Source organism: Neopsephotus bourkii, unplaced genomic scaffold (assembly GCF_033783945.1).
Source record: "Neopsephotus bourkii isolate Nb327-2 ecotype Australia unplaced genomic scaffold, CSIRO-AGI_Nbou_v1 NB_16, whole genome shotgun sequence".
In the NCBI taxonomy this organism is placed as follows: domain Eukaryota; kingdom Metazoa; phylum Chordata; class Aves; order Psittaciformes; family Psittacidae; genus Neopsephotus; species Neopsephotus bourkii.
Window position 1 is genome coordinate 117,430 of NW_026900533.1, and position 21,412 is coordinate 138,841.

General features: G+C 47.7%; 1 protein-coding gene across 1 annotated transcript in view; it reads left to right on the plus strand.

The window, feature by feature from the left end:
• DNAI1 (dynein axonemal intermediate chain 1) overlaps window positions 1-10,214 on the plus strand; it is a 125,863-nt gene extending 115,649 nt beyond the window's left edge. The window contains exons 19-20 of the mRNA XM_061371693.1: window positions 9,182-9,463; window positions 10,197-10,214. Of these exons, the coding sequence (XP_061227677.1) occupies window positions 9,182-9,463; window positions 10,197-10,214 (300 nt within the window). The remainder of the gene's footprint in view (window positions 1-9,181; window positions 9,464-10,196) is intronic.
• Window positions 10,215-21,412: the final 11,198 nt, after the last annotated feature.

Here is a 21,412-nt window from a genome sequence, read left to right on the forward strand (position 1 = left end):
TTGGCTTTGAAATTGCATTTACAGCATAAGTGGTTGTTTCCGGTGAAACTGTTCATTTTCTTCTGCCACAAAACCTAAAAGGCTCTTTCTTTTTTTCCTGCTGAATTTCTGAGATTGATGTGAACTGCTGGGCAAGCTTTTATGTCTGCTTTCAAACAAGGGCTGTTGGCATATCAAAGCTCAGTGAGGTAGATGGTCAGAGACCCTGGAAGTAATGCTGCTTTCTTTGTGCCAGTCAGGCTATGTTTCCTTTCCCGCAGCCACCAGGCTCTCTGTGCACTGCTTCTAGGGAATAAAGCTGGCCTGGAAGACTTTGGTTTGCCCTGCAGGGTGTGAGCCCTCACCTCTGTCCTGCTGCAGCTTCCATCCTATCCTAGGGTGCTCTGGTGGGCTCCAAGCCTCAAAACGCGCACCTCAGGATGCTACTGCTCATTCACATCCCTCAGCTACTGAGTTGCCGTGGGGTGAGGTCAGCACAGTAGCTGGTTTCAGTGCAAAGCCATACGTAAATGTAAACCCCTTTTGTCAGTGGTGTTGCAGGAATTGTTTCTTACAGAAATGCTCACAGGCCAGTTTTTCACCACTAGAGCTATTGCTTTTTCAGGTTATGAAATACAGCATTTTAACAAAACCCATCTGCTGAGATTAACTGCTTCATTCAGCCACACAGCAGCCAAGTTTGCCTTTTCCTGCTTTCACAGATACATGAGTGGAAAAAATGATTTAGGTATTATCTCCAGATTTCATTAATTCACGTATTAGACTTTGCATGAAAACATACTGGGGGCACAGAGCCCATTAAGAGTATCTCTGAGAATAGAAAGATGCTCCTAGATGCGTCTCCGCTCTTTGTTATGTTCCTCTATTAAGAATGGCCCTTCACTTAGGTTTCAGTTTGAAAGTGGGAACCATTTGCATTCGGGCCACTGAGAGCCCTCAGCTATCTGCCCATCCTGCTGCACAGAGACAGCAGCTCCTGTACCTTGGTGTTTATTGTTTGGCATTATGTAATGACCTGAAATCTGTGCTGATTCATTTTAAATGCCAGTCTCCAAACCATTACAGTTTGATATCTGTTTTATGAACAGCTTCGCTGGCCTGCTGCAGGGCTGCAGGTGCCAGAGAGCAGTGACTGATTCTCCCATCAAACCAATGCGGCCCTTGCTTGTGCAGCTGCCTGCCTTCACCCATGCCCCAGCCCCTGTACTGGTGAGGACAGAGGGTGCTGACTCTGTGTATCAGGGCATAGCCATTCTAGGGGGATGGCTTTAAGATGAAAGAGGGGAGATTTAGATTAGATACAAGGAAGAAATTCTTCCCTGTGAGGGTGCTGTTGCCCAGAGAAGCTGTGGCTGCCCCATCCCTGGCAGTGTTCAAGGCCAGGTTGGACAGGGCTTGGAGCAACCTGATCTAGTGGAAGGTGTCCCTGCCCATGGGACAAATCAGTGAAGGATCTGTAAGTAAGTACTGGTAGATCAGTAAGTACTGGTAAATCAAGGAACAATCGGTCTAATAAGGCTTTAGTAAGGCCATATAACAAAACCATTACTGTTTTTGAGAATAGCAAGCCTGATCGATCCGAGGAGGGAGGTGTAATACATGTTTGCAGGTTGACCTCAGGAACACTGTGGGCACAAGCTCAGAAGCAAACTATAAGGCAGGTAAGAAGGTGGATGTGACATGATGGAAGTCATCCTCAACAGAGTGTGCAGGGCAGCTAGGGATGCTTTGGATACTGAAACTGGCACTGAAACTCAGCAGTAATTTGGCGGGGGGAACTAAGCAGGCAGGATTTACAAGTTCTTTGGTGCCAGAATTGAAATTGTAAACGAGGCTGATAACCTCAGCAGCAATTTGATGTCAGTGAGATAAAATTCAATAAAGACACAAACCAAATGTGCAACATGAAATGATCACTAATTGGGGCAGCAGCAGGACTGTGAGGGATGCTGGGCCAGGGGACTGCCTGTGCTGCTGTGTTCTTGCTAATACTGTGCTGCTGAGTTAAACCCTGGGACATGCATGGCAAAGCCACCCCATGGGCACAGCCAGGGCTCAGGATGGAATTTGGATGCTGGTCTCTAAGGAAGGGTCATCTCTGCTGCTGCAGAAATGGTTGCAGCACAGTGCAGAGGTACCAGCTGCTTTCATCATCCTAGCTGTTGCATGAGTTCAGCACAGATTAGCTTTTCTGTTTGATTCTAACCTTTCAGAAGTGATTTGGAAAGTAGCATTACATTTAGTACAAAAGTGAAGAGCAGAGGGAGGTTTTGTGATTCATTCCAAAGCACACTATTGAAGTTAAAGAGTCAAAAAGGAATAAGAAGAATCATGGGAAACATAAGAGAATCATATTAGACCAAACTAAAGTGCAAGCAGCAGGGGTAGGATGCATCAGCTATTTAGCACCAGATTACAGCATTCAGAAGTGAGCAGGACTGAGACTGAAGGAGATTATCCTAATCACTGAGACGCTCAGAGCAGAGCCAGGCTGACAGAAGTGGTAACTGACAAGTTAGCTTGGATAAACAAGCACTTTCTTGTAGAACAATGTCACAGGGTTTTCCTGAAGCGTCAAATGGTCCTCAGCCTGCCTGAATGAACAGCAGCTCTTCCAAGTGCGGAGGCTTTGATTTCTTACTGACTTGTGGGAGATGAGTCAAATCAGCTGAGGCTGAGGCTGTTTTCCTACCATGTCAAATTGGGAGTGACCCAGTTCTTACTGAATGAGAAAGAGCAGAGATATGCAGCCCTGCAATGAAGCAGCTCCTACAGTTAAGTCAGATGACACAGATGCTCTCTTTCCCTTCTGTCATGCACCCTGGAGCAGTGGGCTGGCATGATGCAGGGCAGAGGGATGTGCTTAGGTCCTCCCCCTTACCCTGGGACATACAGCCCGCTCTTCACTGGCAAAGCTCACCTGCCTCAGCCCTAAAAGCATCTTTCAGAGATACCTGCTCATCCTTAGAATCATAGAATGGTTTGGGTTGGAAAGGATCTTAAAATCATCAATTTCCCTTGCCATGGGCAGGGACACCTCACCCTAGACCATGTCACCCAAGGCTTGCTCTGACCTGGCCTTGAACACTGCCAGGGATGGAGCATTTGCCACTTCTTTGGGCAGCCTGTTCCAGTGCCCCAGCACCCTCACAGTAAGGAATTTCCTCCTTATATCCAATCTAAACTTCCCCTGTTTTAAGTTTTAACCTGTTACCCCTTGTCCTATCACTACAGTCCCTATGAAGAGTCCCTGTCCAGCATCCCTATAGGCCCCCTTCAGATATTGGAAGGCTGCCGTACCTCTGAACATACTGTAACAGCTGCGGTCTGTCCTTTTGCCATTAACATGAAAGTGCTGTGAAACCACGTGAATTTTAGGGTCTGCCTAGTGCTGGTGTCAGGGCCACCAAGGACCTGCATTCCTGTGTCATCACAGAAGCAGGGAGGCAATGCATGTTTTGAGTCAGGTCTCCTTTCCTCCTGCCAAGCCCCAGGCTTCAGAGGAGACCAAGGGCTGTCTTACAATCCTTATTTGTAACTAAAAAATATCCTTGCAGAGCAAACTAACTGTATTTGAGGCTGTTCTGCCTGCGGTGGGACTATAGAAATCAAACAAAGTAAGGTCTCCACTGCATGGCATCTTGGCTTTGATGTAAGCTGGAGCTGCCCTGCCTGCCCACTGTCTTTAGGATGCTCCAGCAGCTGACTTGGTGCTAGACAGAGGCTGACTGTTACATACATTAGCTGAGAGTCTGAAACAAGTCATCTGTGGAGTTTGCAACTGGATGAGGTATCATGGTTCAGTCAAGAAAATTAGGTAAATCCATCATGAAGACAGTGAGAGCCAAGCAGTGAAAGAGATGTCAAACTGGTAAAGGGCAGCATTATATTAAATTATCCCTCACCTTTTTGCTGTTACACCAACTTTGTTCTTTGTTGCCAAGTTACCAGGTACATCTTCCTTGTTCTTACCACATATATATTTCCCCTCAGCCTTGGTTCTAGTTTCTGTCAGGTTGGTTTTGAGCATGACAGCGTTGCCCAGATCGCTCCTGGGGAATAAAGGCTTGCAAGCCTGCAAGAACAGGACAGCATAAGCTGCAGCCACTGCAGGACCAGCATTTGTTCAAGGCATGCAACAAAGGCAGGGGAGGTCAAAGTAGCTCTAGAGCTCTCTTCATGGGCCACAAAACCCAAGTAGCTTGTTCTGCTGGCAGAGAGGTTGGTTTCTTTCAGGCGGTGCCCTTTGGAGGGTCCAGCTCTCCACCAGATCTCCTGGTGCTCACAAGGCTTATGCGCTTCAGGGCAGTGGGTGACAGCAGAGTATAAGGACAGGGGGGTCCAGGTCACCTCAGAGCTGCTGAGCAGATGGGAGCCTGGGCTGACTTTCAGGCTGTATGTGCAGTTTGCAGAGCAGGCAGGGGGAAACGAGTTGGTCAAAACTCTGAGCTTGTTTTGATGCTGGAGCTACAGTAATAGCCTTGGACATGCACTGTGCCATGCTTCCAGAGCAGCTATGTGGAGCCTCAGTGGGGAGCCACTCGATTTTGGGAGGTCGAATACATTTGTGTGATTCATAGACAGAGGAACTGATGGTCTGGATGCAAGTGAGCTGGATTACTTCTCCAGCTGAGAGTCAGGCATGAAAGCAGCTCATTTATGTCAAATATTTTCTGCAACTGTAACACAGCAGAGTTAGATGCATTATTGCCTGTACGTCAAGCATGCAGGCTCTGTTGTTACCCTGGTGGCAAGTTTAAAGTGTTCGTATTGAGTAAAAAGCATGAGAGACAGACTGCAGGATTCACCTGATCCCATCTCAGATAACTGTGAATCTGCTTAAATTTAATGCTCCTTTTCAGGGATTACTGACTTTCCAGAGTTGCTGTTCTTCTATCAAGAAGAAGTTTGCTTTGAGCATCTGCCTGACACATCTACCATCAGACTGTCCAGTGCTTTGGTCTAGGTTTCTTTTGATGGTTGTTGATGCCAGCTCATAAATCCCTCTGCTGCAGAGAGTGGCTTAGCTCAACAGCTTGGACTTCGTTTGGAGGTGCTTCTTGTCCTCCAGCACTTCCCTGGAGTGGGCACACAGATTTAGAGGGACCATAAATAAAATAGCTGTTGGAGTCATTGGTTGCTGCCCCATGCCTTACTCTCCCTGGAGATCTGCAACTAAGCTGGGAGAAGCAGGGGAGAGTCCTTGCACTCTTCTATTTCAGACATTTTAATGTTTCTTTTACCCCTCTCTCTGTGCATCACTCAGTATTTCTTGTTCTTGGAGTCTGAATCATGTTCCTCTAAGCAAGTGCCCACATGTAGTTCCTAAAGACTCAGTAACAAAAGGACTGAGATGGCCTTTTCCCGTTGTCTGAATGCTTATTAGCAGACAGAATAAGGGTGTCTGCCAGGGTCTGCAGACCCTGCAGGTCCCTGATTCGCTTCTATGCGACCTGCAGAAGATACCTGAAAAAAGCAAATCCATTGTCAGAGGCTCCAGCTCTCTCCCTGGGGACATGCACTGCAGTGGAAACTGAAAATCAGAGGTCTGACACCTCCACTCTGCAGTTTCTAAACCACTTCTGGATGAGCGTGAGTGAGTGAGCATGGTCCCGAGTCTCAGCACTTGCAGGGAGGGAAGAGGTGGGGCCAGCCTAGGCAGCATAAGAAGGAGTAGATGTACTGGCAGGACAGAGGGAGCTATTCATAGGGGCACCTTCACTGGTTTGTAGGCTGTGACAAGAATACTGCATTGACATGCTCTTTGTTCCTTCACAGCTCTCAGTAACATTAAAATCCAAGCTGGTGTCCCAGCACAGGGCGCTACACTGCCCTGTTCCTATATGCTGTCTTCCTATTCAAAGCTACACTTTCTGCTTTAGGAGCCCTGGCCATATTACTGTGTTTCCCATGGAGTCATTGAGCTGTGAGATCTCACATTCTGACAAGCATTACCACTGTGTTGGTGTAGGTAACAGCCTGGGTGATGCTGTGGTACCAAGCAAGGCATCAGGGGCCAGATGGGTAGAAGCAGGCCTGCCCTGTGAGCTGTGACAGCCCAGAGCAACGTGTCACACTGTGTATCAGTGAGAATGTGAATATGCTTGTCTTCCACATGTGGAAAGTTATACAAATATCATCCCTTTCCAAAAAATCCCATTTGTGCCAGCTGCCTGACAGTGTCTGGGTGGCAGCCCTCATCTGGATGCTGCTGGATGAGTGGCTCCTCTGAGCAGAAAGGTGCCCTGTGGAGGACAACCTATAGTTTGGAGGGATAGGGGCCACCAGGGCGGTGCAATGGGGAGAAACTGTATGATGTTAGTGAGTCTCTGGGGTGGGAGATCCAACTGGATCCTATTCCGTAATCCTTAATCCCAGGATTTGAGCCAGCAGGCATCTCATGGAACTAGGAATCTCAAGGAAAACTGCAAGTTTTCAACCTCCCATTCTTTCAGCAGGAAGCCCTGCCCCAAGCCCCAGGCATATGGTACTGGGTGAATGCAGCTCTGCTGCTTTACATTACTGTTAGACTGCCTTAGGTGTTATGGGAAGCCCTGTGCACCTTATAGGTTACTCCCAAAGCACCAAAACCAGTGTTGATCTGACCCCCTTTCCCTCTCTCCTGAGAGTGCCTGATTCAGAGCAGTGGCTCTAAATCAAAGCCACTGAAGTCCTCCCTAAAGCCCGTGGCCCACCCCTCCATCTGGAGCGTCTGACAGCTGATATGAGGCTGGTGTTTCCAGCTGGAGAACTGAAATAGATTGTTCTTTTCCATGATTCCCTTGGCAAAGGAAAACAAGCCCATTTGTTTAGAAGCTCATAAAAGAGGAGCTTTATAGTAGGAACATTCATAAACTTGTTTGCTTTTGACCTTCTCCACAGCGCTGATGGTTTTGGGTTCTTGTCCCAGGCATTGTGACATGTTTGAAAGACAGCCTCACCCGAAGTTATTTGCACTGCTCAGTGCTCCAGTGCTGAGCCTTCGGCCTTCAGACATGCTGTCTTTCTCCACTGCAGTGCTGGGTAGGGTGTGCTGGTGGGATACATTGACAGCCTTACAGATAGACTTCAGTGGCTGCTGGAAAGAAACCTGACCACTTATTCCATGCTGGGTATTTTCCTCCTACATCAATTGATGGCTACTCAAGTGGTGGGCACTTCACAGGCTCTTAGGTTACTAAGCATCAAGCTTGTGCCATTGCACGGAGGATGGTTGTTAATCCTGCCCTTAAATAAATAAAAATGTATTCTCTGAAGGCAAGCAATTAAATCTTCAGTGAGTGTGGGTCATAGAGGGCTGATATGCTTGAAAGACAGCTTGTCCTTCTCGGAGATGGCAAGACAGCAGGCATAAAGTACAAGCCAGGAGAGCTACTTTTATTTATTCCTAGATGGGATTATCTTGGCTGAACTGTGGGACCTCAGGTGTCAGGTCTAGATTCAGAATTTAATGCTGGCATTATATTGACAAGATAAAATTGAAAGCTTTTTTTCCACCTATGCTTCTGTTGACTGGGGCAGAACTCTTCAAACTGCAGATCCTCATCTGTGCCTGATGCTTTGGATTCCCTTCTTGAATTATATTGCCATGGATTTCTTCAAAATATGTCTGAGAACCCTCTCCACTGTTCAAGCTTTTCCCCATCTACAAAAGCCTTATTTTGCTTCAGTCTGGAGGGAGTCTTCCTCATCTTGTTTTCTGCACCTACAAAAGCTTTTCATGGTTCTTCTGCCCAGACCAGCAACACCACAAATTGCTAGCTGTTGAGTCCTATGAAGACACAGCAGCTCATGAGACTGCCTGGGACGTGTGTTTGCACATTGCACAGCCCTTTGCTGTACATGAGTTAAGATAAAATTCACCAACTCATTGGTCTGTGCTGGGAGAGTACGTGTACTGATTTGATACAAAACCTTCCATATTCTCTGGAATAAGCTTTTATAGCGTAACACGATTTCACATAATTCCTAGATTCAAATTGTGAACATGGCACAATGTTGAAATGTCTCATCTGTTTCCTGAGTGCTGGTAAACAAGACACAGCTGGCAGGAGGTATACAAGTACTTCAGTCCTTATTTTCCCCATATTCCCACTTACTTGTTAGCATGAAATAATCCCTTCCTTAGTTCTTCTGAAGAGAGGAAAGGGAAAAGAAACATAAGGCTGGAGGTCTCCACAGTGGATTCAAGGTGGCAGTCCAGCATGCTGGAGACTGCTCACTTCAGCACCAGGAAAGAGAGGAATGTCATGTTTTATTAGCCTTTACAGGCTGTATCAATGATGGGAACTAATTGCAATTGTTGGGAGAGAACTTTACATGAACATGTTTTCTTGAGTAACTACTACCATTTGCGCTGGGTTCACAATGAAACATGCATTACCGTGCAGTTGGTGATGGGGCATGTCTGTGTCACTGATGTATCACTGCTGTAGGTCTGGGGTCTGTGCCAGTGGGAAACCCACCTGAGTATTTCCCTTCATCCTCACGTTTTCTGTTTGGCCAGTTTTCACCTGGCATTTCTCTTGATGCTGTGGGAGAAGGACCTGTGTGCATAGCATCCAAAGCAGCTGGACTAGAGTGGGTTGCCAGCACCAAGCTGTCCCATGCTTTGCCTATGTTTCCCTGGCTTTACACCAAGGTACACCCTTAATCATACTGTCCATGTTCCCGTCACTTCCCTATTAATTACTGGTTTGAGTCTTTAATGTTATTATTAAGCTGGACATTTTGGAAGGCTCTACTATAAGGGGTAGTAAGTATTTCTGACAGCAGTCCCTGCTTTGTGCATCAATCTCTGTTAGACCCTGAATTAACACCTGGTTGTCTCATTACTTACAGCACTGAGAAGAGAGATTAAGACCTGTGGGGTTAGCAGTGCTGGCTCTGAGCCCTCTGCAGTCCAGATTAACTGGAGCCTTACCAAGGGTCTTGGTAAGAGCTAGCATCTACAGCAGGGAACTATCTTTTACTCCATGAGTCCCTGCAGGAGGGGGACGGACACTGAAAAGCATCAGGCAGCTTCTGCACACTGGTTACTTAAAAGAGGATGAAGGTCGTGACTGCAGATAGTAATTGAATGCTAAGGCTGCCTTTCCATGGGACCTTTTCTCACTTGTTTCAACAGAGGTTGTTCTTGCCAGATTAATCCCTTTTGTGTTCTTTGCCTTTTTTTCCACAGGCCCATGTGTTTGATCTGAGCATTAATAAGTATGAAGCTCTCTGCACGCAGCTAGTGGTGTCCAAGAAGAAGAATAGAATAACCCATGTCCAGTTTAACCCGGTCTACCCTGTTATCATCATTGGAGATCAACGAGGCCGTGTTATCTGCTTGAAGCTGTCTCCCAATCTGCGCAAGATGCCCAAGGTAAGGATGACTTGCACTCCCCTAATGGGGGTACAAACCACAGCAGGTCTCTTCATGCTTTACCACTGTCCCCTCTCCTTCTTTGTAATGATATTGGCAAAGTTGCACTCTCTAGCAAGGTGCTTAATATTACCTCAAGCCTTTTGGGTATGATATCTGGGAAGCTGGATCCTTGCCTCTGTTCCTGTATGAGTAAGGCTCAGTTTGCTCCTGGACAGGGGTGGAGGCTGGTGGGAATGGGTTTTCTGTCTGTGGGTTCTTTCTCACCATGGTCCACACAAGCCCAGAAGCTCTGCAGAGGTTCATTTTTTTTCCCAAAACTCACATCTTTTCTGATCTTTTAGAAATAAAAATTTGCGAAACTCATTGAAACCAGGTAAAGAAAGTCCCAGCTCCTTCCCGAGTCTTCCCACAGAGCCCATGCTACCTGTCTTCTTGCACTCCTTGATCACGAGAACCTGTCCCCTGACACCACATCATCTCTGCTGTAAAAGAGCAAGCACTATGTTTGATTTGTGAGGGGACTTGGGATCCTTGTCTCAAGTGACAGCATGTGCCTCTATGAGCTGGTGAAGCCCCTTTTCCAACCCAGCCATGTAGGCCAGTTGGGAAGAATGATGACCTCTCCCACATGGATCCTTTAGTAGACTTTCTTTCTGGGCTTCATCCAGCTATGAGCTAAATGGCTGTAAATGCACTGTCCTCCCTGAGCCCATGTAATTCTCATATCCTCTTGTTTAGTGGAGCTATTTCAGTTTCAGGCTTTTTAGCACTGATCCAAGAAAGCAATCTCTCAAAATTATCATCTTTTATTTATATGCCCCCACAGGTTTTAATACTCTACTAACCCACTATGTTAGGCAAGGTCTTTGGCCAGGAACTAATCAACTTAGTGTCACTCCAGAGTCTTCTGTGTGATTTTTAAGACATTTCTTAAGCTGGAAACCACTGGAACTTTAAATCTTCCCTGTGCTGAAAGTCACAGAAAGCACAGAAGTGTGGCTGTCTGTTTGGGGCTGGGCACAAGAGCTGTGGAGGAGGATGTCTCGTATGCGTCACGCTGTTCTGTTTCCTTCAAAACCACAGCCTAAGACCATCTGAGCTCTCAGGGCTGTCATTAGCTTGGCTCAGGACACATTTCCTGGCTGCTTTATGAGTCCTTCCTGGGCATGGAGAAGCACCGTGTCTGCCATGGACCTTGGCTGCACAAGGGTTCAGCAGTGGAGATGGGTCACACACACATTAATGTGGCTGCTCTCATCCATGCCCCAGCTGCAGGCTGTGCAGCACCCAGCAATACTGCATTGTGTATCAGAACGAATTTGAACGTCTCCTTCCACTCCCTGTGGCCAGCAGCAACCCTCTGTGCAGGTAGCAATGTTGTCATCTCCCTTTGCCAGCTTTCTTCAGAGGCTAATGGCATCTTGTTGACAAAGCAGTTTAAACTGAGTTTGGTAATGGCTCAATCACTTATTGCTGACTTTAAACCAATAGGTACCACGTCCCAGGCAACATATAGATGGGATGGAAACGAACTTGCTGCTCTGATGTTATTAAGCTATCTGTCTTCTCTTTGCTTGGTTAGGTTTGAGGGGACACTGAACTAAATGTTTCCTGCACATGTGGAGAAGGAGGGATGTTAAGGCATGGCTGGTGATGTGTACAGTTGCCCTGGCTGTAGCCAGCGCTTCTCTGAAAGAGATGAGAACTCAGAACAGGTAACATGCAGTGCAGTGGCACAGTGGCAGATCTGGCCCAGCCAGCCCAGCAGCCTTTCTGTGCCACAACTGGACAAGTGCACTTGGCTCTCTGAGCCCATCTTTTGTAGCTGATGTAGCATCTGTTGCACCAAACAGCGATGTCCAGGACTCCATGGCAAGAAGGTTTAGCTGCTGCAACAGGGTGCTGTAACAGAGGGAGGCCAAGTCCTGACAGAACAGGCAGTGCCATCGACTGCCTCATCCTGTCCACCTGCTTCCTATGCCAGCAGCAGCCTTTGTCCATAGTTAGCAGCAAGCCTCCAGCTGTATTTGCAAGAGTATTGTCTTACTGTCAGACGTTCTTCCAGAATATTGATCCTAGCTCCTCTGAAGATCAAGACAGCATGCTCTTTAAACCCTTACCCTGTGCAGACAGCTTTCCTCTGTAAAATGACTTCACTTAGAATCATAGAATGATTTGGGTTGGAAAGGCCCTTAACATCATCAAGTTCCAACCCTCCTACCATGGGCAGGGACACCTCACACTAAACCGTGTCACCCAAGGCTCTGTCCAACCTGGCCTTGAGCACTGCCAGGGGTGCAGGATTCACAACTTTCTTGGGCAACCCATTCCAGTGCCTCACCACCCTCACAGTAAAGAACTTATTCCTTATATCCAATCTAAACTTCCCCTGTTTAAGTTTTAATCTGTTACCCTTTGTCCTACAACTACAGTCCCTAATGAAGAGTCCATCCCCAGCATTCTTATAGGCTCCCTTCAGCTGTAAGATATTCTCCCTCTTCTCTACAAGTCTCCCTGTTTTCTGCAAGTCTCCAGAGCTGAGTTAACAGTTTCAGAATATCCACAGATTTTTGTAAGTGGGAATGGTCCAGAACTGTGCAGAGGAGTCCTGGCATCCCAGCCATCCCTTTTTAGGTAGAGAAACCTGTCTGTGCCTGGGTTTGCACCCGAGTACCTCAGTCTGTTCTCTCCAGCACTTGATCCCCACAGAGCCCTGTGGGAGAACCTGCTCAGCACCCAGGAGGACACATCATGGTCAGTGCCTCTGGAGGCTGGGGCCTTCATACCAACCCCAGCACCTGCAAGCTCAGCTGCCTGGTCATTCCTGTCAACTCAGGGTTAGGGTTAGAGTTAGGGTTAGGTTGAGGTGGGAAGATGCCTTTTGCTGAGGTCTGACAGAACTCAGGGTGCCAACAGGACAGGGCAGCCAGGGCAGCTCATCCAGGTCCCACTACACTTCTGTTTCACATAGGAGTTTACCTGTGAAGCTTCTCCACCAGTTTCCCACGCCAGTGGGGTAGCTGCTTTTGGCAGGTATGACCAGCACACTCATCACCTGTTTTTTAGAAAGCTGTTAATAACCACGTGTTATTCCAAACCCTCTTCTTTCCCTTAAAATAGATGTGGTTCTGTCTGCTCCATGTATTGTGGATTCCTTAGCTGTTGCTGAGCTTCCAAGATGAGGCCTACTACAAGAGGCTGAGCTAACTTCATCCCAATGGGATTTCAGCCTTTTTGAGTTTATTCTGGTTTGTGATGGAAAAGTTGAAATAGCGAGGGTAAGGACTCTTTGCAGCAGACCTTGGTTCATTCCTCTATTCAGGTCCTTAAGTGAGGAGCTGAGGTTCAAGAGCTCTATAAATAATTTGCAGGGTTGATCTGCAGCTTAATTAATTCATGTTTGTAAAACACTCTGGGATCTTTAAGAAGTGTTATTTAATACCCAAGTTTTGCTGTCAGCAGTGTTAGCACAGCCGCGTTTATGAACACTTGGTAGAACAAATATGCCAAGGGGCAGAACTTCTCAAAAGCACTCATGTGGCGTTTTCAGAATAGACTTTCATAAAGACATACAGTAAAAGCTTCAAAAATGCCTAAAACTCCCTATGAGTTTTGGCCTCTAAGTCACTTAGTGGCACATAGGAAAAGGTGAATTTGTTGTTGAGGGGAAGCTGAGCGCAAGGTCTCTACCATCTATAAGGCCCTTGTGTCAAGGGCAATCATAGAATGGTTTGGGTTGGAAAGGACCTTAAGATCATCCAGTTCCAACCCCCTGCCATGGGCAGGGACACCTCACACAGAGGGTATAGAGGTTCCTGTTCTTGTGCCAAGCACAGTGGGAGTCTGTGTCTTTGCCCTGGTGATTTGGGCCCTGGAGACCTCCCTAGCCCCATGGGCTGAAGTCTCTGGGGACAGAGGCATCCCTTCACCCCAAGGCACTGAGTTGTATTCATTTCCATGAGGTGTGATTCAGATGGAGGTTTTCCATGCCTATTTCTGTTGTCTCTATTGTGTGAGTCCTCTTGGAACACACTACCCAACTGCTAAGCACCCACCTCCCTGAGCAGCAAGCCCTGCTTGAGCAGAAAGCTCATGGCAACAGCTATTATCCTGTGCAAGGAAACCTGGTGAAAGGTGAAACTGGGTTGAGTCCTTCTGCTCCGAGCTCAGACAGAAATGCTTGCAGTATTTTAAGATGCAGCGATAGGAACAAGTGGGTCTCTGCTGTTGTCCAAGCCACTTTTGAACTCCAAGTGCTGCTTTAAAACTGCAGTGGTTGTCAGGCAGGAATTGTTTAACTAATAAAGTATTGTCCCTAATTTATAACGACCTTGTGGTTGAGTTCACCCGAGGGAAGCATTGCTGTAAGAAGAATCAGTTTGGGGCAGAGATGTTTAATTAGTAAGCCTTCCGGGTTTCGTTTGGGGGTTGGAAGAAATTAAAGCATTTTGTCATCACAGTCAGAAGAATGTAGCTGCTCGTGGGCTTTGGTTTGTTGTTAAAAAACTGCTGAAATAGCCTGGCACAACCCCTGTCAATGCCAAAAGTAAGCAGTAAAGAAGAGTGCGAGGAGTTTTTAGAAATGCTGGGAGACCACAGCCGAGTGGGAGAGGGAAAGAAAGAAGGTCAGGGAAAGGTTACAGTACATTTGCTGAGGCTAAGGCAATTTCTTGGCCAGTACCCAGGCTGACAGCCAGGGAGGCAGCCAGCTTCTTGGCCTGATGCTTGTATTGGATATTTATCTTGGATTATCCAAGATCATTGTCTCAGTTTCTGTCCCTGCTACTGGTTTCTTCACCTGCGAGTCACCTCTTTCTTCTCCCCTGGGGACAATCGAGTTCCTTCCTAGGCAGTATATCCAGGCTGACAGGGTCTAGCTGGGTATGAGAGGACAGGGAAGAGGAGCGCAGCTGCACACCCATTGCAGGATGCAGTGTCAGGGCTGTGCACAGCTCAGGAGCTGTAGGCACACATCTGTGAGTCCAGCACAGGGTTCCTGTGAGCAGCTTGTGGTCTGGGGACAAGAGAGGGACATGAGGTAGCTCTGAGCCTTCCTGCATGCATGTGGGTCTCCCTCTGTGCCTTATCGCACCAGCCAGTGTCACCTCTGGACTCCCTGTGCCTCTCTGCCTATTGGCAGCCCTGAGGGGTTTGCCTTTGGCCAGATCCAGCCAAGGAAGGGGCACTGAGTTTTATTGCCTGCAGCACTTTGGCTCTTTGACCATAGCTGATGGCAGGGTCTGGGAGGGACCAGTCAGGATTTGGGGGACTGTGATGGACAGTGGGAGGGTGTTGGGATTTTCAGGAGGTGAAGAAGGGTGGGGAATTTGGGGAAGATTGGTGGAAGAGTGTGAAGTTTTAGGGGGACAGTAGGACAGTGGCTGAAATCTCTTATTCAGCCTATCCTCCTCACCAGCACTGCATCCTTTGCTATCTCCTTGCTTCCTCCTCATAGTCTCCAGCAGCATCCGCAGCACACAATGCTTTCTCAGTAAGTGGCCCTCTTTTTGTCTGTCTCCAGCCTCAGTGGGGTGCATCTGAGGTCCAGAGGTAGGATGTTGTAAATGGACAGTGAGGTGCTTGATCCTGAACCTCACTGCTTTGTAGCTTTGTGATGCTGTGACAGGGAGAAACTTGAAGGATTTCAGGACCAGAACAATCTGTTTCTGTTCTTAGTATTTTCCTGTAGCTGTGGAGGTGTTTCAGTGGCTGTGAGGAATGAACCAACCAGCACAGGAAGATGAATATGAACTCCCTCCTTTGGTCCCAGGAGGAGACATCCAGACATACCCAACTGCAAATGTGACTGTATTTACAGAATTAAGCTATACATTAGATGCTCTCTCAAGTCACATCAGCCCTGGACTGGTGAGTGGTCTAGCACTGGGAGAAGTACATTTTATCCCCAAATTTTCTATTATAACAGCTCTTACATTACATTATTCTGAGAGAAATTCTGAGATCAGCTGCCCATTTCTGAGCAAAAAAGCACTCACCTCTCCTCTCTAAATGGCTTGAGTTGTGCTCTTCTAGTGCCGTAATTCTCAGCCTTTCTGTTTTCATGCAGATGCTCCTCTCTTGTTGAGATTCCCACAATCACTTGGGTGCTGTTGCAGCAGTGGCCAATGTTCATGTGTCTCTTTCAGGGCTGTCTAATTGCACAGTGACCCAAAAGCACAAGGCATGGGCAGTGCTGGAGGAATTTGGCATCAAGTACTGCTGTGCCTTGCTTACATCAGGATTGCCTCCTCCAGATGCATCTTGACCCTCTGATAAGAAGGCACACACAAATAAGCTTGGGTCTCATAAATGCTGACCTGCAGCTTCATGGCTTTGCTTCCTCTTGAGATTTGCAAATGCTTTTTGATTTCCTGTCAGTCCCTCCCCTGTTATTTAGGCTGGTTGGAGATAGCTGCTTTCTGTGCTGTTAGGGGAAAAGCTGAGCACTTGTGGCATTGATCCAGGGACTTGTGAAACCCTTTTTCTGCCCATTCACAGCTTTCTGTGTTCTTGCATAGGCCTTGTAAAGACATATGCACTAGCTTGGTGCAGGAAGGAAGCCCAGTGCTAGGGGCCTTCAGCAAGAGTAAGAGACACATCTGTAGTGACAGGTCGCCTGAGCCTGCCTTGGAGCAGGAAGGGCTGGAGATGGTCGGTCCATCAGTCCCTACTGCTGGCACAAGCTGGTCTTACCATACGCTGAAGCCAGCAAGAGGCTTGTATACAGCTTGCCAGGGTGTGAGCAGCATTGCTTGTGACCTATGGCCATTTTGCTATGCAGATCTGTGACTCATAACTCTAAATCAACATCTACTGAAGAGAATACTGATGTGCACTGGCAAAAACAGGCTTTACTACCCCTTCTGCCTGCTCCCTCCCTGCCATGATTTCCTGCCCTGTCACTATGCAGGGAAACCCATTAGTGGGAAGACCTTCACAGCCCCCTGGGATCCCTTTTTCCTCCACTGACCCACATCGGGATATCTCCCAGTCTAGTGTAGCCTGAGATAAAATGAGGGAACTGTTTGGACCTGATAACCTGTTTCTTGAGGAAGGAGATGGTTCATGTCCTTCGTGGGCAGAACTGAAGCCTTTGGATATTTATCTGGAGAGCCTGGACCTACCCATTGTGCACAGAAGAGTGGCTTTGTGGCCTAAATCTTGATGTCTAAGAGCATCACATCAAACATACAATGAGTTCTGAATCCCAGACACAGATGTGACAACCTTAGATACTGGCAGTATTTGAAGAGCTAACCCAAACAAACCAGCAGTAGATCTGAAGGACTTGAATCTTCTCTTATTAAATCAGTTTTCTTCATTTTTTGAGTTATTTCAGGCAATGTGAAGGGAGTGCTCTGTATAACTGCAGCACTGCTGAACCCCAAGGTCAAAGAGCTGGGTTTTTATTCCTTTTCACTGTTCCTGGCTGCATGTCTTCAACCTTACCTCTGGTGTGTAATATCACTTCCTGTGACTCCTCTGTTTGGCGGTTGGTGGAGAAACAGCATCAGTGTATTTACAAGTTATTTTAAGCTGAAGTCAATTCCCTGTGGTCAGGATAAAGTGTGTTTAGTACATTTAATGGAAACGTTGGCATTTGGAGCATGAAAAGGTCCCATTTTAAGAAAATTCAGTAGTACTTACAAATTATCTCTAAAGTGCAAGTCTCATCCTGTGAGGTGCTGTATGGTGTCAAAGTGGCACTGTCAGAGTCAGGAGAACTGTCTTTGACTTCCTAATTTCCTCTTTGAAGATCTGTGTAATAAAAAGTGTTGACTGTGTTTGGAAGTGATGCAAGACCACCTCATGTGCAATTCTAGGGATATGGAGTAAAAATGCTAGTTTTTCTAGCACTAGCATTAGACAAATCACTGAGCTGAGTGCTCGTAAATACACATAAATCTGATGTGTGTCCATTGGATTTGCTGTCCTCTGTATTTTTAAGAGTAACTGTACTCTGAATTTGGCCTTATTTTAGTGAGGTCTTATTTTACTCTTTCCCTTGTATTTCCCCACGATGGTACAGTTATGTTCCTACACGGACTATTTTATCTGCAGGCATTGCATCTTCTTCCCTATGAACAGATTGTGCCTTGCTGTGCGCCATCCTAGAGCTCCCCAGGATCCAGCAGATGGGCTTTGCTCCTCCGCAGCCCAGTGAGCCCTTCACTGCATGATAAGGAGCCCTGCTTCATGGCTTCAAAGGACTTGAATTTTGGTTAGATCTGCAATTGCCTGGATATGCCTGTTCAGTTTGAACAGCTCCTCTTTGGGACAGAGACTCTCTTTTCCTCAGGGCCTTGGCAAAAAGCCGTAGCAGCAAAGAAGTGGGCACAGGATAACATTATGGCAAGAGAGGCGCTGCCCAGGCTCGCGGGTAGCTTGGCTCGCCTTTCCTCCCTGTTTCTTTCTTTAGCTGGCCTCTGCGAATACATTTCTATGCACATGACTTCAACCCCCTCCAGGAAATTGAGGGATCCAGTTCTTTCCCTGAATAACAGCCCCGGTACAAAGGCAGTGGGACCCCGGGGGGAACAGGCTGTTTCCAAAGCATGCCTTTGGCAGAGCCAGCAAGGGAGACTTTTTGGGAGGCTCATTCTCCCAGCAGTGTCTGGGTGTGAGAGCAGGTCTACCAGCCTGCAGCTTCTCCTGCAGGCTATCCTGTGCTCAGCCCCCTGCCATAACTGATCATGACTCTCTGTGGATGGAGGCAACGTGGATGCGTATCTTCCAGGTCATCTGAGGGTGAACTGATCTTTTGACAGAGAGCCCCAAGGAGCTCTTACGAGTGAAGCTATTCTTGAGCCCTGGCTCTGCCGCAGGGGTGTGAGGAGTAAAGCTTGTTAACTCAGCCCATAAGGCACATTTGAAGGGCAGGGTGATGGCTCGTCATGATGATGTGGTGTAAAGCAGTGGCTGGGGCCTGGGACACCCAGCACTGGTCCTGGACCTGGCCTCTGCATCTCTTTGGATGAAATGCAGTTCTTCTCCATGTGGAAGTGGGATGAGGACATGCATCTCCCTGGGAGCTGTGAGAGGTGTCTGTAGACACTGTGTATCTGCTTTCCAACAGCCTCTCTTCTCTGTGCATCCCTCCTGCTGAGTGCTGTTGGGACACATCCAGTACAATCAGAAGAGGAGACAACGTTGGGGTCCTGATGGACAACTGTGTCTCACCAGGGCCTAGTGCCTGGCAGACTTCTCCTGCCTTGTCTATCGCAGGAAGACAGTTGGGTGTCACAGGCTACCAAGCCCGAAGTTTCAAGCTGGGGCAGCCATGTCACTGGAAAACTGGTGAAAATTAGGAATGTGACACCGAAAGATGCTTGCTGACGACAGGAAGACACAACATTGATGTGTGCACAGTTACAACCTCAGCCCAACTATCCTGTCTTGGTCCTGTGCTGCCCCTCAGCTGTCTGTGCTGGCAGACAGAGTGAGAAGGAAAGGATAAGAGAGCAGGTCCCTGTGTGGGACAGAGGGAAGAGGTGACAGCAGTATGAGGGAAAGGACAAGGAGCAGGATCATGGCATGAGCTGGGACAAGCAGGCGTTCTGCAGGTGTCCTGGCCAGAAAAGCACACAAAACCCTGGGATGCAGGTGAGGAGGTCCCTCTTAGCTCTGCACCTCCATAAGTGTTAGTTTGGCTTCCATTTGTGCTGGTCTTACAGTTTAGGTGGAAAAGTGTAACCAATTCTCTCCATATCATGGCTGTGCAGTGTCCTGGACACTTGAGTCCTCACTCAGCAGGTATGGCAAATGGGACACTGGTCTTCATTTGCAAGACCCATCCTAGTCATGGTTTTTGTGTTGCCTCACTGGATCTGGCAATGGCACATAGCTCAGAGAAAGTTAGCTTTTACTGTTCTTGTTTGTGATATTACATACCTTGTCCCTGGGCATTGTCTGGGCAACCTGGGGCAGTCTCTCCCTGCAGAACGCAGTGGTATTTACTGCAATAACAAAGGAAGGAAGTTTGTCATGATGTGAAGTAGAGAGAGATGAGGCTACGAGAGCCAGAGGAACAGCTTGAGATCTGGCATATCCCTGTAGCTCCTCCTGAGCCCCTGCCAGAGCCTCACACAGCCTTCCCCAAACAGTCGGCCTGGGTTGGAAGGAGCTGAGGCTGCTGAAGGAGACACAGAGGGCAGCTCCTTGCCTGGGAGATTGTGTCTGTGCCAGTGTAAAACACACCCCTATTGCATTGATGTAAAAAGCCCTTCACTTGCAGACTTTGCTTGTGTGTTTCCTGATATTGGATGCATCAAGCTACAAATTCCTACGTACCCTTGCATGCCCTGATCAAAACTATTGCCTGCTCCCAGTCTGTGCCATGCCTTTCCCCAATTCACGTTCATGCCACCTACCAGCATCCTCTGAAAGAAAACAAAGGGAGACACCTGCAGCAGCAAGCAGGCCAAATAAATGGCCCTTGCTCGAATTAATTTGATGGGCTCAATGGGGAATTGTTTAAATGAGAGAAAGGAAGGGATTGCTGGTGAATGAAATATCTTGCTGCTCCCGGTGATGGAGCTGACGCAGAAGGATTATTTTTATCCCTTGGAGAAAAGGAAGAGAAGAGAAGAGCCCTGCACAGCAGAGAAGAGGGGCTGCCTCACAGTCCTGCTGGCTGTGGGAGATGCAGTGACGGCTGCAATCAAAGCAGCTCAAGGGTTCTCCTGGAGGGAAGCTGTTACGCTCCAATTCGCTGCCTGTTTCTGTGACACAAGATACCAGGCGCCAACTGTGTGAGGCCGTCTCAGGGCAAATATGCTCCCGCTCTCCCCTACTGCCATGTCCCACCAGGGAGCTGGCTATGTCATCACTGTGGGTGTCCGAGCTCTTCACCCACCATGGGGGTCTGGTCACTGAGAGACCTGTTTCTGCCTGAGCTGTGTTGCGTTCCCCACCTGCAGCCCAAATCTTCTCATTGTCCCTGATCCCATGAGCTGTGCGCTTGCTGCATGGTGTCCTGTGGGTGCAGGTTTCTTGCTGCCCTCCCCGGTGCAGAGGAATCCTTTTACCTGCCAGGCTGTGATCATAGAATCAACCGTATTGGAAAAGACCTCTAGCATCATCAAGTCCAACCATTACCCCAGGACTGCCAAGATGCTCCCATTTCTCTGTATACTGTTTCACAGCATCACAGGAGTGCTGGGTCCTATCCAGGTGATTATCCCTCTAACCCCAGCCCTGATAGCAGAACAGTTCCTCCCCACAATCCTGTATTTATGCAGGAAATTGTCCCTGCTTACTTGCAGAATCTTGCTTTTCTCCCTGTTAAATCATGTACAAGTTTTCCAGGTCACAGCAAAGTAATTTCAGATTCTGGTCCTGCCTTCCTGGACACCTGAAGCCTTCCCATCTGTCCCGGTGTCCAAGCACTAACAGAAATGCTGACCAGATTGCTCATGGAGCCGTGAGCATCACACACAACTCTGTGCTGACAGCTCTGGTACAGCTATTCAGCTGGGTCTTACCAGCTTCTACCTACTTTATATAGATCTTTTGCCTCACATGAGAATTGGAACACACAGGTAGGCAATGGGAAAGTCCCCCTGAGGTTAAGAGTAATGACTTCTGTTTCTTTCCTGTCCACAATGTATAGTATCTTGTTGCAAAATGAAATCAGAGTGGTTCAGCATGACTTTTGTGGTACAAATCCGTGTGAGCTGTGAAGCATCTCCTCACAGGCACTTACAGGTTGTTGGTTGTTCCACTCATCTCTGAAAAGTGAGGTTAGACTGGAGGTCTTCCATTCTTTTAAGTTAGTTGCTGCATTTACCTTTTTCAGCTTTCTGATCCTTGCCATCCTCTGAAATTCCCCAAGGTAAATGCTTTGGATTAAAGCCATTAGGTCAACTCAGTGTGAAAATAGCTGCCTCCCGGGGGCTGGGATGTTGTGACCAGAATGGTCTCAAACACTATAAGCAAGCAAAAGCATGTGGGCAGAGATTACACCCTTTATCAGGCAAACCAATATCCCTGGGATGAAAAGAGAAGTGGATGTGCCTTAAAGCTTACCTTTTATTCCCCAGA